At 40.9% G+C, this 16,649-nt stretch overlaps 1 protein-coding gene across 3 annotated transcripts in view; it reads left to right on the forward strand.

Annotated features, from left to right (window-relative positions):
- The first annotated feature begins 401 nt into the window (after positions 1 to 401).
- The window catches only part of RIC1 (RIC1 homolog, RAB6A GEF complex partner 1), a 169,166-nt gene continuing 152,918 nt past the window's right edge, over positions 402 to 16,649 (forward strand). For all 3 annotated transcript variants that reach the window (XM_066368094.1, XM_066368093.1, XM_066368095.1), the window contains exon 1: positions 402 to 751. In XM_066368094.1, coding sequence (XP_066224191.1) covers positions 608 to 751 — 144 coding nt within the window. In that variant the 5' untranslated portion in view covers positions 402 to 607. The remainder of the gene's footprint in view (positions 752 to 16,649) is intronic.

Below are 16,649 nucleotides of genomic sequence, written 5' to 3' on the forward strand. Positions count from 1 at the left end.
GAGGGGCGTGCACCGCAGGCCGAGGAGCCTCGCAGCAGAGACTCCCGGCTCTACCTACTTGCCTCGAGCCTCGGGCGATCGTCCTACCCTCCCGGACCTGACCACACGCTCCAGATTGGGAGTGGGAAGTGCAGAGGAACAAGAGAGGGGCAAAACCCCTTGCGTATTGACAGTGCGCGAAGGCCACTAGCGAAGATCAGGGAGGAGCTTTAGAAGCCGAATGAGGGGGAAGGGAGAAGTCGCCAGTGCGCGCGCGCGCGCGGCTGAGCTTCCCACGCGGCGCGGTGCGGTGACGCCCGCGCGGCCCGAGGACGGGGCGTGGCCGGGGCGGGCCTCCGCGCTCCTCCCGCCCCCTTGTAGTCCGGACTCTCCCTCTTCTCTCCCTCCCCCACACTGGGCCCCGTCAGCTCGGAGGTGCTTTCGTAGCTCAGCGTCGCGTCGGCCCGGCCCGGCCCGGCCAGCGGGCAGATGCCCCGAGCTGCTGCTGCCGCCGCCGCCGCCGCCGACTCCGCCGGTGGCGGTGTGGGAGGTGGGCGTCCGGCCGCGGGCCGCTGAGTGTGACGGACCGGGCCGGGGGCGCCGCGGCGTCGGCGGCTCCGCGCGGATCATGTATTTCCTGAGCGGCTGGCCCAAGAGGCTGCTCTGCCCTCTGGGGAGCTCGGCCGAAGCGCCTCTGCACGTTCAGTCCGACCCCCAGAGGACTTTCTTCGCGGTGCTGGCCGCGGCCCGCCTCAGCATCTGGTACAGCCGAGTAAGTAGGGCCACCGCCGCCACTCGCCGCTCGCTCCCCGGCGCGCCGGCACCGCCTGGCCCTCAGCTTCACCCAGAGTCCCGGACGCCTGCCCCACTCGTCTTGGCCCTCCACCTCCTCGTTCCGTTCCCTCGGCCCCCGGGTCCGGGCACGTCATCCGCCCGGGGCTCGGGGGAGGGTGCAGTCGCTGCTCCTGCCGAAGCCCCTGTGCCGCCCGGCGTCGGACCGGCCGCCTGGCGCAGGGCAGACCCCGCGCTCGGTCGGCTGAGCCCAGGCTTGCCCTCCTCTCCCTCCCTCCATTCCCCGAGGAACAAATTTGTTTAAACTTTCTACAATTAGAAGTCTGGCCGCTTTCGTGTTCCCAGTCCTCTCGACTTTAAAGGCGGTTGATTTGGAGTTAGGAAAAGCCAGTTGGGCTTCTTACCCAGTGGCCGACTTTACAGGCCTCTGATAACTTATTTCTAGAAACTACAGCCAGAATTCTTTATTTTTTCCCTTGAAGGTCTGGGTGTTCAACTCCTCGCCTCACCCCAACATCTCCCCACTTTCAGGCTAGTGCTTTCTCTGCTGCTCTCGGATTCTTCAGTAGAGAGACTTTGTGTGTCTGGGGGTGAGGGTGGGGAGAATGGTAGTAGCCGCGAAAGTTGAACTCAAATCTGTCCCAAGCTAAACCGAGGTATTAACACTTGGAAATAATGAGACTTGGGAAAAGCATAAAACTGAGCCTGTTTTTGCTTTCTGTGAATCCTTTTTTTTTTTCATTCTTTTATCTAATTACCGAGTAGATAAGAGAAAAAGCTTTAAAAATATGGATGGGATATTGTCTAGAGAAGCTACAGAATAGGATATAAAAATGTTGTTCTTTCTCCCCCCCCTTCCCCCCCCCCCCCCCCCCGAAGAAGGCAGTACTAATTGACATCAGAATGAAGTCTCTTTTCAGAAGTGGCTTGACTATGTGGAAATAGGTTGTGACCTTGGCTCCTAGAGCTATGTGAAATACTTTCTGGCTTTAGTTAAATTAGTTAAAACCTTCTGCTATCCTCACATACAACCCTGATAAAAGTGATGATGAGCTTTAAAAGTATCTGGTATCTCCTTTGTATGACTATCATAGTTAGACTATAATCAGTCTTTTATGTTTTCACTTATTTAATTTTTAAATATATACAAAAACAAAATAGGCTGTTATAAAGCTGGCTATGTGACTATTTTGTCTGGTGCTTGATTGCATTTTTGAAAAAAAATAATATTTTGTTTTTAAAGGAGATACTAATTTATTTACATTGTATAAATACCAATTGAATTTTTTTTTTTTTTTTTTTTTTTTGTGGCAGAGACAGAGTCAGAGAGAGGGACAATTAGGGACAGACACACAGGAAAGGAGAGAGATGAGAAACATCAGTTCTTCGATGCGGTTCCTTAGTTGTTCATTGATTGATTTCTCATATGTGCCTTGACCGGTTGGGAGGGGGGGCTACAGCAGACCGAGTGACCCCTTGCTTGAGCCAGCCACCTTGGGCTCAAGCTGGTGAGCCACCGCCTGGTCAGGAGAATAATTTTTTTAATGTGTGGATATATATAACTTATTTTAAAGAATGTGAAGAAAAGAAATAATTATAACTTAAATTTTAAATTGTCTTGTGTTTAGTGGGTAATTTCACTGTAATGTAACAGATTGTAAAGACTAAAATTTAACTTTCCTTATCTCTAAAAAGGCAGACCTAACTTATTTTTAGACAGAACTCAACTCAGTATGAGGGATGAGTAGACCAAAAGCGTGTAGGTTACTTTAATCCTCTGTAAAAGAAACAAAAATATACTTCAATTTTGTGACTATTGGAAATACCTGGTTTTTCTTTTTTTGCTTTTGCAGTTACCTTGTAAATACTATGTAAATCTAAGGCATCCTGGATTTTTTTTTTTTCCAGTCCTGGTACATATTTAAAACCGCTCATACAACTTATTCACACTCCTACCCTGCGCACAGATACCTACTTTTACAGGAGTCCTGGTGCCACTACCATTAAAGTCCAGTGTACAGAAAGTTACGTTGTAGGAATCTGTGGATTTAGAAGTATGAAGTAAGATGAAATGCAAGAATATTATAGGGGAGGCTGCCAGATGCTGTAGGTTTATGAGCAGTTAATCTTGATCTTTGGCGTCAGCGTTGTCACTTTAAAAATGAAGTGTTGGACCAGATGATTTTAACGTCTTTGATTGTATAACTGGGTGAGTGGGGAGCAGGTGCCCCAGACTCCAGCTTCTAGTCTCCTCTTCCTGTGATAATGCCTTTTTTTTCACTAAATCTAAAAGTGAAAATTTTTATTTTAATTTTTTTAAAAATCTAAACTAATTGGAACTATGTAAGTTAAAATAAATTTAGGTCAACCTCTTTTAAACATGAAAACCCTTCTAGCTAAATTGAGAAGCTATCAGTTATTCTCACATAATTTAGAATGAATTGGTCTAAAACGTTTGCATGAGAACGTGACAACTTTGATTTTGGAGAGGTTGTATATGCAAGTAATTTTATAGAAGTAAAATTTGAAGATCTAAAAAAGGGTTTTATTGAGTAGTTGAGATCTTAAAAACTGCTTGAAAGCTTTTGGAGACAGGGAGAAACACCAGAGATGAGAGGATATAAACCAGTTTGCTTACTTCAGATTTTGTTGGTTCTCCGTTAGGGATTTTTTTTTTTTTTTTTTTAAAGAAAGTTGCTTGTGAAAGGAACGTGCCTTTATTAGTCTAAGCTGTTTTTTTAATGTCCAAAAGAATTGCGATGTGTAGAATGTTGACTAGTCATTAAACTATGGAAATATTAAAGTGCAATCTGTAAGAAAAAACCTGTGCATTTCATGGCTCTTCTAGTGAACTTTTACGTATCCATTATAGCTACTATTATATCAGGGGTCGGGAACCTATGGCTCGCGAGCCAGATGTGGCTCTTTTGATGGCTGCATCTGGCTCGCAGACAAATCTTAAATAAAAATACCAAAACGTTAAAATATAAAACATTCTTATGTATTACAATCCATTCATTTCCTACCGCTCATGTTCATGGTTGCGGGTGGCTGGAGCCAATCACAGCTGTCCTCCAGGACAACACCAAATTTTTATTGGATAATGCCTAATTTACACGGTCGTTGTATGGCTCTCACAGAATTACATTTTAAAATATGTGGCGTTCATAGCTCTCTCAGCCAAAAAGGTTCCCTACCCCTGTATTATATAGTCAGTAGCTAATGGAATCTCATCTTTATAGAGTCATATTTCTTCAAAATTCTTTCCAGACTCCAAATTTGAGAAATATAATCTGGTGCTATTTAGGTGTGTTTATGAACAAAAGAGTTTCTGTAGATACTTGTCTTTATTTCCTTTTTAGTGTGAGGGTGTAACTTGTTTTCAGTGTAACTTGATGTAAATTTGGTTATTCTACTTTGTGATTCTACTTAGGAGATCTAAAAACTACTCAAGGATTTATAACTGATCATTTAGATATTTTGGAACCCAAAATATAGTGCTCAGAAAAAGAGATTTGGTATGTATATGTTAAATTGGCTTTATTCATGTAACAACTGATGATGTATTTCTGCCAAGTGTATTTTCTAAAGCAGTGGTCCCCAAACCCTGGGACACGGACCAGTACCTGTCTGTGGGCCATTTGGTACCGGTCCGCAGAGAAAGAATGAATAACTTACATTATTTCCCTTTTATTTATATTTAAGTCTGAACGATGTTTTATTTTTAAAAAATGACCAGATTCCCTCTGTTACATCCATCTAAGACTCACTCTTGACACTTGTCTCGGTCACTTGATACATTTATCCGTCCCACCCTAAAGGCTGATCCCGTGAAAATATTTTCTGACATTAAACTGGTCCGTGGTCCAAAAAAGGTTGGGGACCACTGTTCTAAAGGACTAGTTTCAGCTTTGATGATGAAGCTGTTATTTAAAACACACTATGATTTCTGATTGACATGGGTGTTTTGTGAAATGAATTGTGCTTTGTACTGTACCAGAGAGCCTAGAATTATTCCTATATTATTTAACTGTTAATGTGGAAGTCTACATATGTGAATCTCAAATGATACCTTAGACTGCTGTAATTCAAAAATTTCTTTTTTTCTTTTTTCTTTGGTGTTTTTCTGAAGTGAGAAGTGGGGAGGCAGAGAGGCAGACTCCCTCATGTGCCTGACTGGGATCCACCTGGCATGCTCACCAGGAGGCGATGCTTTACCCATCTGGGGCATTGCTCCGTTGCAACCGGAGCCATTGTAGCACCTGAGGCAGAGGCTATAAAGCCGTCCTCAGTGCCTGGGCCAACTTCGCTCCAGTGGAGCTTTGGCTGTGGAAAGGGAAGAGAGAGACAGAGAGAAAGGAGAGGGGGAAGGGTGGAGAAGCAGATGGGCGCTTCTCCTGTGTGCCCTGGCCGGGAATCGAACCCGGGACTTCCACACACCAGGTGACGCTCTACCACTGAACCAACTGGCCAGGGCCAATTTTAAATTTTCTTATCTCAATTTTCAGGTCATTGATTATTTCAAATTTTTTATTTAGCCTTAGCATTATTTTTGAACACCTGTGAAAGATAGCATAAATGGGCAGTAAATGAAAGGGATGAAGGGACATGCTTTGTGACATTTTATTCAGAGATGTTAGTGTGTTAATACGATAAGTGAAAATTTTGAGAGTTAGCACTGTGAACAGTGCTAATAAAAATAGCTTATGAAATAAATTGTGTATCTTTGAATAACTCTGAATAGAATCTTGTTCTTGTTGGTGTATGCCAATAGTGGAAAACAACGAGAGGTGTTCAAAGAAGCAATTTGTAGATCAGGTGTCTGGTTAACTGTGTGACCTTAGGAAGAACATTTAATTTGTATCTACATTTTCCCAAGTCTCCCTTTTCTTACCCTTTCAGATCTAATCTTTTTTTTTTTAATTTTTATTTTATTTATTCATTTTTAGAGAGGAGAGAGACAGAGGAAAGAGAGACAGAGAGAGAGAAGGGGGGAGGAGCTGGAAGCATCAACTCCCATATGTGCCTTGACCAGGCAAGCCCAGGGTTTCAAACCGGCGACCTCAGCATTTCCAGGTTGACGCTTTATCCACTGCGCCACCACAGGTCAGGCCTCAGATCTAATCTCGACTGCCTTCAGAGATCCTTCCTTATAAATCACTGCTTGGAAGTGCTTTCAGGTTCAGCGTTAGTTAAAGAATGAAGTTCAAACTCCTTAGTTTGATATTGGAGACACTCCCCTTTTGGAATGCTCTCTTGCCCCATCTCTGCCTATCAGAATATTATTCATCCTTTAGCATCTGTTGAAATTCTGCTTTCCATATGAGTCATTCCTTATTTACCATAATCAGAAGTATACATTTAAAATTTAAAAAAAATTTTATTTAAAAAATTTTCTATTGCCTGACCTGTGGTGGCGCAGTGGATAAAGCATCAACCTGGAAATGCTGAGGTCACCGGTTCGAAACCCTGGCTTGCCTGGTCAAGGCACATATGGGAGTTGATGCTTCCAGCTCCTCCCCCTTCTCTCTCTCTGTCTCTCTCTCCTCTCTCTCCCTCCTCTCTAAAAATGAATAAATAAATAAAAAAAATTAAAAAAACATTTCTATTGATTTGAGAGGAGGGGAAGAAAGGGGGAGAGAGAGGGGCATTTTTTTTTTAACCAACTCTGTATTGTAAGTTTGCCACGTTTTATTTATCCAACTATATTATAACTGTCTGGAGAGTAGAAGTGCTCTTATTTTGCATTATGTATAATACCTGCACGAAACATATTCTTCATAAGCATTTTTGAAATACCATGTTTTTTACTCCGTAAGACACACCTGATCATAAGATGCACCTAGGGTTTTTTGTTTTTTTTTCTGAAGCTGGAAACGGGAAGAGACAGTCAAACAGACTCCCGCATGCGCCCGACCGGGATCCACCCGGCACACCTACCAGGGGCGATGCTCTGCCCCTCCTGGGCGTCGCTCTGCCGCGACCAGAGCCACTCTAGCGCCTGGGGCAGAGGCCAAGGAGCCATCCCCAGTGCCCGGGCCATCTTTGCTCCAATGGAGCCTTGGCTGCGGGAGGGGAAGAGAGAGACAGAGAGGAAGGGGGGTGGGGGGGTGGAGAAGCAAATGGGCGCTTCTCCTGTGTGCCCTGGCCGGGAATCGAACCCGGGTTCCCCACACGCCAGGCCGACGCTCTACTGCTGAGCCAACCAGCCAGGGCCACACCTAGGGTTTTAAGGAGGAAAATAAGAAAGAATATATTCTGCACCAAATGGTGTGTTAAAATATTTAATAAAATATACCACAATAACATTTCAACAATGTAAACTCAACAGCAGAATTAACAACCATTAGCACTGTTATTAACAAATGAGAAGAGACTTTAGTGTTCGAATAGTCTTCTAGTTATCCAGGAACCTGCAGTAGCTAAATAAAAATGAACATTCGCTCCATAAGACACACAGGCATTTTCCCCTCCACTTTTGGGGGAAAAAAGTGTGTCTTTATGGAGCGAAAAATACGGTAAATAAATAAAGTCTTTAAAAACTGTAGCACAGTTTTTATAAAGGTTTAATAATTGGAAGATTTCTAAGTGTTGACATGTATATTTAAAAATATGGTATGATAAATTACATTTTAAATTCAGAAAAACTTCTTTAAAGGAGGTTATATAAGTACAGGTGAATTAAATACTTTCTTTTTTTACACACAGTCCAAATTTTATTAGAAAAGTAGTTCATGCTATTTACAATAGCCAAGATATAGAAACAACCTAAGTATCTGTCAGTGGAGACTGGATAGAGATGTGTATATAGACACAATGGAATATTAGCCATGAGAAAGAAGGACATCTTGCCATTTGCAACAACATGGACGGACCTTGAGCGCATTATGCTGAGTGAAATAAGTCAGACAGAGTCAAATACTGTATGATACCACTTATATGTGGAATCTTAAAAAGGCAAAGTCATTGAAACTGGCTAGAGTGGTGGTTACCAGAGGCTGTGGGGTTAGTAGAAAAGGGGAGATATTGAACAAAGAGTGCAACTCCAGTTGTAAGATGAGTAAGTTCTGAGGATCTAATGTATAGCATTTGTAATTATAGTTAATGATACTGTATTATATACTTGAAAGTTGCTTAGGATGTAGATCTTAAATGTTCTTACTACAAAAAAAGTAATTATGTGACCTGATTCAGGTATTAGCTAGCATTATGGTGGTGATTGTTTTGTAAGAGACAGTGTATCAAACCACCATGTCCATTTTAAATTTACACAATGCTATATGTCAATTATATCAATAAAGCTGAAACTAAAAAGTGGTACCTGATAAAGGGTCCTACTTTAATTATTAGGTAATTGGTAGTTTACCAAAACTTAAAACTATTGTGCAGTCTTATAACCAGTGGGAATTGTTTGTTTATATTGATGTAATCTATGGAAAAAGACACACAAAAAAGAGGCAGTATAAACAAATAAAGGTATTTCATTCATCTTTAGGTACTTGTGAGTCATTGACGCATTCATTCTTGCTTTACCTCATGGGAAACAAAATTTCTTGAATTTACATGCTTTATTTCATGATTTTGCTCTGTTTTTGTAATAATATCCAATTTAACTCTTAAACTTGAGATTATCTTTTGAAATATAGTAATTTATACCTTTGCTACAAATGGAAAGCTAGCCTCGCTTGTATAGAAGTTTCTGTATGAGGGGATGCAATGAAAACAATGTTATGAGAATTGTTTCCTCTTAAAGTCTCTTATGCTTTTCTTACACAGGGTAGTTAGTTAGCTACCATGAGAGGGGTTTATTTATTTTTTTAATTAATTAATTTATTTATTCATTTTATAGAGGAGAGAGAGAGAGAGAGAGAGAAGGGGGGGAGGAGCTGGAAGCATCAACTCCCATATATGTGCCTTGACCAGGCAAGCCCAGGGTTTTGAACCGGCGACCTCAGCATTTCCAGGTCGACGCTTTATCCACTGCGCCACCACAGGTCAGGCCCATGAGATGGGTTTAAAAGTAAACTCTCACCTCATACAGATTTCCTCCTTTTCAAATCAAAAGGATTAAAAGAAGAATTGAAAAAATCATTTCCTCTGTGATTAAATATTTAATATAGTGCATATATGTCATTTTAAGTGGTTGTATAGGAAATACTGCATTTATTTTTTTTAATTGAATTTATTGGGGTGACATTGGTTATTAAAATTATATAGATTTCAAAAGTACAATTCTGTATTATATCATCTGTATATTGTATGAGTGTTGAACACCCAATGGAAATATTGTATTAAAGCATTTCACTTACTACTAGATAAAACATTTATTATGCAATTTATGAAATTATAAAAAATATTTTTTTTGTTTTTTCTTTGTTTAAGTGAGAGAAAGGGAAATAGTGAGACAGATTTCCACATGCACCCCCAACTGGGATCCATCTGGCAACCCCTGTCTGGGGCCAATGCTCCAATCAGTGGAGCCACTTTTAGCACCTGAGGCTGATATGCTTGGACCAACCGAACTATCCTCAGTGCCCAGGGCTGATGCTCAAACCAATTGAGCCACTGGCTGCTGGAGGGGGAGAGGGAGGAAGGAAGAAGTAGACGGTCACTTCTCCTTTGTGCTCTGACTGGGAATTGAACCTGGAACGTCCATATGTGGGGCTGATGCTCTAGCCACTGAGCCGTTGGCTAGGGCCATAAGGCTGAATAATAATCAAATGTGTGTGTCAGGTTGTTTATCCATTCATCCATTGGGTGGTTTTCACTTTTAGGCTACTGTGAATAATGCTGTTTTAAACACTAGTGTGCAAATACATGTTTGAGTTGATTTTTTTTGTTATTTTATTTTATTTTTTATTTTTCTGAAGTTAGAAGCCGGGAATCAGACTCCCGCATGTGCCTGAACGGGAGCCACCTGGCATGCCCACTAGGGGCAATGCTCTGCTCGTCTGGGGCGTTGTTCCTGTAGCTGGAGCCATTCCAGCGCCTGAGGTGGAGGACATGGGGCCGTCCTCAGCACCCAGGCCAACTTGACTCCAATGAAGCCTTGGCTGCAGAAGGGAAAGAGAGAGAGAGAGAAAGGAGGGGGAATGGTGGAGAGGCAGATGGGCGCCTCTCCTGTGTGCCCTGGATGGGAATGAAACCTGGAACTTCCACATGCCGGGCCAACGCTCTACAGCTGAGTCAACTGGCCAGGTTCTGAATCACTGTTTTTGATTCCTTTGTGTATGTCCCCAAAAGTGGAATTGCTGGATCATATAGTTTTATGTTTTTTTTTTCTTTTATTAATATGAGAAGTGAGTGAAAGAGAGAGAAACATCAACTCATTCCACTTAGTTCTTTCATGAAGTTGTGTACTCATCGATTGCTTTTTGTGCATAGCCTGCTGTAGATTGAATCTGCAACCTTGGTGCACCGGGAGGAAACTATCCACTGAGCCGCCTAGTAAGGATGATAATTATGTTTAATTTTTTGAAAATATTTTTTTTTTTTAAAGAAATCATACCATTTTACATTCCCACCAGCAATACACAAGTGTTCCAATTTCTCCACATTCTTGCTAAAACCTGGTCCTTGCTTTTTTTTTTTTTTGAATGGTAGACATCCTGATGGGTGGGTACTAAGTGTTATCTCATTGTGGCTTTGATTTGCATTTCCTTAATAACAAGTGATATTGAGTATCTTTTTTTTTCTTCCTCCAAATGCAAATATAAAATGATCTAACCTATCTGTGCCTCATTTCCTAGATATTGAGTATCTTTTAATGTGCTTATTGGCCATTTGTCTATTTTCTTTGGAAGGACATCAGTTCAGTTTCTTGCTCATTTAAAATCAGGTTGTCCTTTCGTTATTGAATTGTAGTTCTTTATTCTGTTATTCCTTATACATGATTTGCAAGTGTTTTCCCTTAGTATGTGGGTTGCCTTTCGTTCTGTTGAAGTGTCCTTTGATGTCCAAATTGTTTAATTTTGATGAAGTCCAGCTTAACAATTTTTTCTTTTGTTGTTTTGTGCTTTTGGTGCCGTATCCAAGAACTCATTGCCAACTTTAGTGTCATGAAGTTTTTGCTTTGTGTTTTCTGTAACAATTTTATAATTGTAGTTCTTATGTTTAGGCCTGTGATCTGTTTTAAGTTAATTTTTGTATATGGTGCAAGATTGATGTAAAAATTTATTTATTTTGATGTGGATATCTAGTTTACCTAGTGCTGTTCGTTGAAAAAACTGTTTTTTCCTTCCTTTCAATGGTCTTGGTGCCTTTGTTGAAAATTATTTGTCTTTGCAAGGATTTATTCCCGGATCTCTGTTTAGTAGGTCAGTTTTTATGCCATGTGCATCTGTTTTGATTATCAACCATAGCTTTATAGCAAGTTTTGAAATCAGAAAATGTGAAACCTCCAGTTTTGCTCTTTTTCAGCATTGATTTTTGCTATTTGGGGTCCCTTGAGATTTATTAATTTTAAGGTGAACTTTCACATTTTGGCAAAGAAATTATATTAGGATTTTGATAGGTATTGCATTGAATTGGTAGATTGTTTTGGGTAGTATGGACATCTTAATATTGTAATCCATGAACACAGCATGTCTAGTTATCTGCATCATCTTGAATTTATTTCAGTATCATTAAAGTTTTCAGTGTACAGTTTTTGGCTTTCTTTGGTTAAGCTTAATTCTAAGTATTTACTCTTGGTACTGTTACTAGAATTGTTTCCTTAATTTCACTTTTGGATATTTATTATTACAAGAAAAGGTAACTGATTTTTGTGTTGACACTATATCTTTTATTCCCCCCCCCCCCGAAGCTGGAAACGGGGAGGCAGTCAGACAGACTCCCGCATGCGCCCGACCGGGATCCACCCGGCATGCTCACCAGGGGGCGATGCTCTGCCCATCTGGGGCATCGCTCTGCCGCATCCAGAGTGGTTCTAGCGCCTGAGGCAGAGGCCACAGAGCCATCCTCAGCGCCCGGGCCAACTTTGCTCCAGTGGAGCCTCGGCTTCGGGAGGGGAAGAGAGAGACAGAGAGGAAGGAGAGGGGGAAGGGGTGGAGAAGCAAATGGGCACTTCTCCTGTGTGCCCTGGCCGGGAATTAAACCTGGGACTCCTGCACGCCAGGCCGACGCTCTACCACTGAGCCAACTTGCCAGGGCCAGACACTATATCTTGCAAGTGCTAAATATATCATTTCTAACACTTTTTTGTGGAATCTATAGGATTTTCTACATATAAAATGTTGTCAGAAAACAGATAATTTTATTTTCCAATTTGGATGCTTTTTATTTCTTTTTGTTGCTACTTGCTCTGTCTAGGACTTCTAGAACTATTTTACATGGAAATGGTAAAAGCATCCTTGTCTTGTTCCTGACCATAGAGGCAAAGATTTTTAGTTATTCACTTTTGAGTATAATTTTGGCTGTAGGTTTTTTATAAATAGTTTTAATTATGTTGAGGTAGTTTGTTGAATTTTTTTTTAACAGAGACAGAGAGAGGGATAGATAGGGACAGACAGACAGAAACAGAGAGATGAGAAGCATCAATCATCAGTTTTTTGTTGCGACACCTTAGTTGTTCATTGATTGCTTTCTCATATGTGCCTTGACTGTGGGCCTTCAGCTGACCGAGTAACCCCTTGCTCAAGCCAGTGACCTTTGGTCCACGCTGGTGAGCTTTACTCAAACCAGTGAGCCTGTACTCAAACTGGCGACCTCGGGGTCTCGAACCTGGGTCCTTCTGCATCCCAGTCCAACGCTCTATCCACTGCACCACCGCCTGGTTAGGCTGAATTTTTTTGCATGACAGGTTGTTGAGTTTTGTCAGATACATTTTCTGAATCAACATGAGATGGTCATATGGTGTTTTTCTTTATTCTGTTAATTTGGTGTATTTATATTGATTGATTTTCATGTGTTGAATCATCCTTGCATTCCAGAAATAAATCCCACTGGTTATTATTTATAATTCTTTGAATATGCTGTTGATTTTGTTGAGTTTTGCATTTATTTTCTTCAAGTTTATTGACCTGTAGCTTTCTTTTCTTGTAGGGTCTTTGACTTTGGTTAAGGGTGATAATGCAGGCCTCAGAATGAGTTAGTGTACCCCCTTCAATTTTTTGGAAGAGTTTGAAAAGGACTGGTGTTAATTTTTCTTTAAATGTTTGATAGATCTCACTAGTGAAACCATATAGTCCTGGACTTTTCTTGATTACCAATTCAGCTTCTTACTAGTTATGTTTATTCACATTTTCTATTCATGCTTCACTGTTTTGTTTTTTTTGTTTGTTTTTTTAGGAATTTGTTCTTTTGATCTAGGTTATCCAGTTTGTCACCATACAGTTGTTCATTGTACTCTTACAATCCTTTTTTTTTTTTTGTAAGCTCAATAGTGATGTCCCCCTTTTAATTTTTGTTTTTCTTTTTTCAGTCTACCTAAAGACTTTTTTTTTTTAACAGAGACAGAGAGAGAGTCAGAGAGAGGGATAGACAGGGACAGACAGACAGGAACGGAGAGAGATGAGAAGCATCAATCATTAGTTTTTCGTTGCGCATTGCGACACCTTAGTTGTTCATTGATTGCCTTCTCATATGTGCCTTGACCGCGGGCCTTCAGACTGAGCAACGCCTTGCTCGAGCCACGACCTTGGGTCCAAGCTGGTGAGCTTTTGCTCAAACCAGATGAGCTTGTGCTCAAGCTGGCGACCTCTGGGTCTCAAACCTGGATCCTCTGCATCCCAGTCCGACGCTCTATCCATTGCGCCACCGCCTGGTCAGGCTAAAGACTTTTCAATTTTGTTGATCTTTCTGCAGAACCAACTCTTGGTTTCTTTGATTTTCTCTATTGTTTTTCTACTCTTCATTTTACATCTCTGCTCTAATTTTTATTATTTTCTTCCTTCTTCCAGCTTTGGGTTAATTTGTTTTTTTATATATCCATAAGATGTAAAGTAAGTAAGATTGATTTGACCTCTTTCTTTTTTATTGTAAGCATTTGTATTTATACTGCTTTGTAAATTTCCTACTTTACACTGCTTTTGTTGCATTTCATACATTTGAGTATGTTGTGTTTTCATTTTTGTTTGCCTCATATTTCCTGATTTCCTTTGTGATTTTTCTTTCCCATTGTTTTTTCTTTCTTAATTTTAATTTTTTGTGTGTGTGTGTGGCAGAGACAGAGTCAGAGAGAGGGACAGATAGGGACAGACAGAAAGGAAGGGAGAGATGAGAAACATCAATTCTTTGTTGTGGCTCCTTAGTTCATTGGTTAATTTCTCATATGTGCCTTGACAAAGGGGGGGGTAGGGGGGGCTACAGCAGACCAAGTGACCCCTTGCTCAAGCCAGTGACCTTGGGCTCAAGCTGGTGAGCCTTGCTCAAACCAGATGAGCCTGCGCTCAAGCTGGTGACCTTGGGGTCTTGAACCTGAGTCCTCCACATCCTAGTCCGACGCTCTATCCACTGCGCCACCGCCTGGTCAGGCCTTAATTTTAATTTTTAATTTATTGTGTTGACATGGTTTCAAGTGTCTCAGTATAACATCCTCAACCCCCCTCATCATGCCACCCATGACTCATACAAAGTCTTTTTCCATTCCCATTTCACCTGCTTTGCCCCTCCCCCCATTGGTTTAAAAATGGGTTGTTTATTTTCCCACAAATTTGTGTGTTTTTCAGTTTGTTTATTTTTGCTGTTGATCTTTAGTTTCATTCTATTGTGATCAGAAAAGACACTGAGCCTGACCAGGCGGTGGCACAGTGGGTAGAATGTCGGACCACAGAGGACTCAGGTTCAAAACCCCAAGGTCACCAGCTTGAATGCGGGTTCATCTGGTTTGAGCAAAACTCACCAGCTTGGACCTCAGGTTAATGGCTTGAGCAAGGGGTCACTCGGTCTGCTATAGCCCCCTGGTCAAGGCACATACAAGAAAGCAGTCAATGAGCAACTAAGATGCTGCAATGAAGAATTGATGCTTCTCATCTTTCTCCTTTCTTGTCTGTCTGTCCCTATCTGTCCCTCTCTCTGTCTCTGTCACCAAAAAAAAAAGAAGAAAAAACACTGAATGTTTATATAGATGTATGTTTACACATATATGTTTATTTAGACTTACTCTTTGTCCTGTCTAGAGAATATTTCATGTGCATTTGACAAAAATGTGTATTTTTCTGTTGTGTGGAGCTATCTGTATATGTATATTAGGTCTAGTCTGTAGTGTTACTCAGGTTCTCTATTTTTATACTGATTTTTTGTCTGAGTGTTCTGTTTTCCAGCCACTTTATTGAGGTATTATTTTCAATGTTACATGTATATAACAGTACAGTGTATTGCCTTTTTAAAGATTATTTTATAAAACCTAATATTGTTTTTGAGAAACTAAAAGGAGAAAAGATAAAAATGTTTGTTCAGTTTTTTTACATTTATCCACTTGTTTGTCTTTTCATGAGCTCTGTGTTCCTTCCTTTGGATTTGAGTTACCATCTATGTCAGTAGTCCCTAAATCTACTACTCCCTGGTTCAGTGGTTTGCTAGGAAGACTCAGGACTCAGTTTATAGTTTTACTTGTGTTTATGATTTATTACAATAAAAGGATACAAAGCAAGTATTTCAGAGGCTCATTGAGGAAAATCTGAAGGAACCGTATGCAAGCTCCAATAGTCCTCTTGCACTGTAGTCATATGGGATGTGCTTGCTTCTTCCAGCATCAAATTGTGATAGCATACATACAGGATTGTTTACCAAGTAAAGTCATTATAGACTCAGCCCTCAAGGTTTTTATTTGGCGTGTTCTGCTTAGCATGTATGTATAGATGTAGGTGTGAACAAAAACTATCTCCCTATCCTTTCGTGCTCTGACCTTTGACCAACCTCAGTGTCCTTAGTAAACATCAAAGCCTTCTAGTTAATGAGTATCTGTGTTCCTTAAAATGCAATCATAAATACTTCTGTTAGTAATGGCCATGATGACAACCAAGATAAATATCAAACTGATAGTATAGACCACCAGGAGGTATGGCCTTGGAACTACTGCATTATTTGTCCCATCAATCATTAGTATCCGAAGTTTTATTATTTAAAAAGATGCAGTAACAGAAGTCTTTAGTAGAGAAATATTTATGCAAAACTGCTGGGTTGTCTGTCTGCTCTGGCCCAAACTGCCCTAAGTAAAGTACTCTATAATAAATTCTGTTATATTCCTTGGAATTGCCTACTTTGCTTTTCAGTCTGAACATATCTTCTTGTTATGGTGGCCATTTCCCTTTAACCCACTGTCAGGCAACATACTAAATTACACATTGCCTATTTCAGCATAAGCCATTGGGTTTGTACAAACAGTTTAGGCCCAGTTAGCTACTTTTATTAGTTATAGGATGGGTCAGAACCCTCCCAAGTTCAAGCTCCCAAGTGCCAGCCAAGGACCAGCTTTGCAAGCAGACCCCTTTTAGTATAACAGCCTTAGGCCTATTGTAACACTTTTCTACATAGCATTTGAGGTCATTTCCCTTTTTTCCAAGGGCTTTTTTGTTGTTGTATTTCTTATAAGGCAGATTTGCTAGCAGCAAATTCTCAATCTCTTTATCTAGGAATGTTTTCTCCTGCATAGTTTTGTTGCAACACCTTAGTTGTTCATTGATTGCTTTCTCATGTGTGCCTTGACGGTGGGCCTTCAGCAGACTGAGTAACCCATTGCTCCAGCCAGCAACTTTGGGTCCAAGCTGGTGAGCTTTTCTCAAACCAGATGAACCCATGCTCAAGCTGGTGACCTTGGGGTCTCGAACCTGGGTCCTCTGCATTCCAGTCCAACGCTCTATCCACTCTGCCACCGCCTGGTCAGGCGTCCTGCATAGTTTTGAAGAATAGTTTTGTTGGATATAGAATTCATGGTTGAC

The sequence above is a fragment of the Saccopteryx leptura genome, chromosome 2 (assembly GCF_036850995.1).
Source record: "Saccopteryx leptura isolate mSacLep1 chromosome 2, mSacLep1_pri_phased_curated, whole genome shotgun sequence".
Classification (NCBI taxonomy): Eukaryota; Metazoa; Chordata; class Mammalia; order Chiroptera; family Emballonuridae; genus Saccopteryx; species Saccopteryx leptura.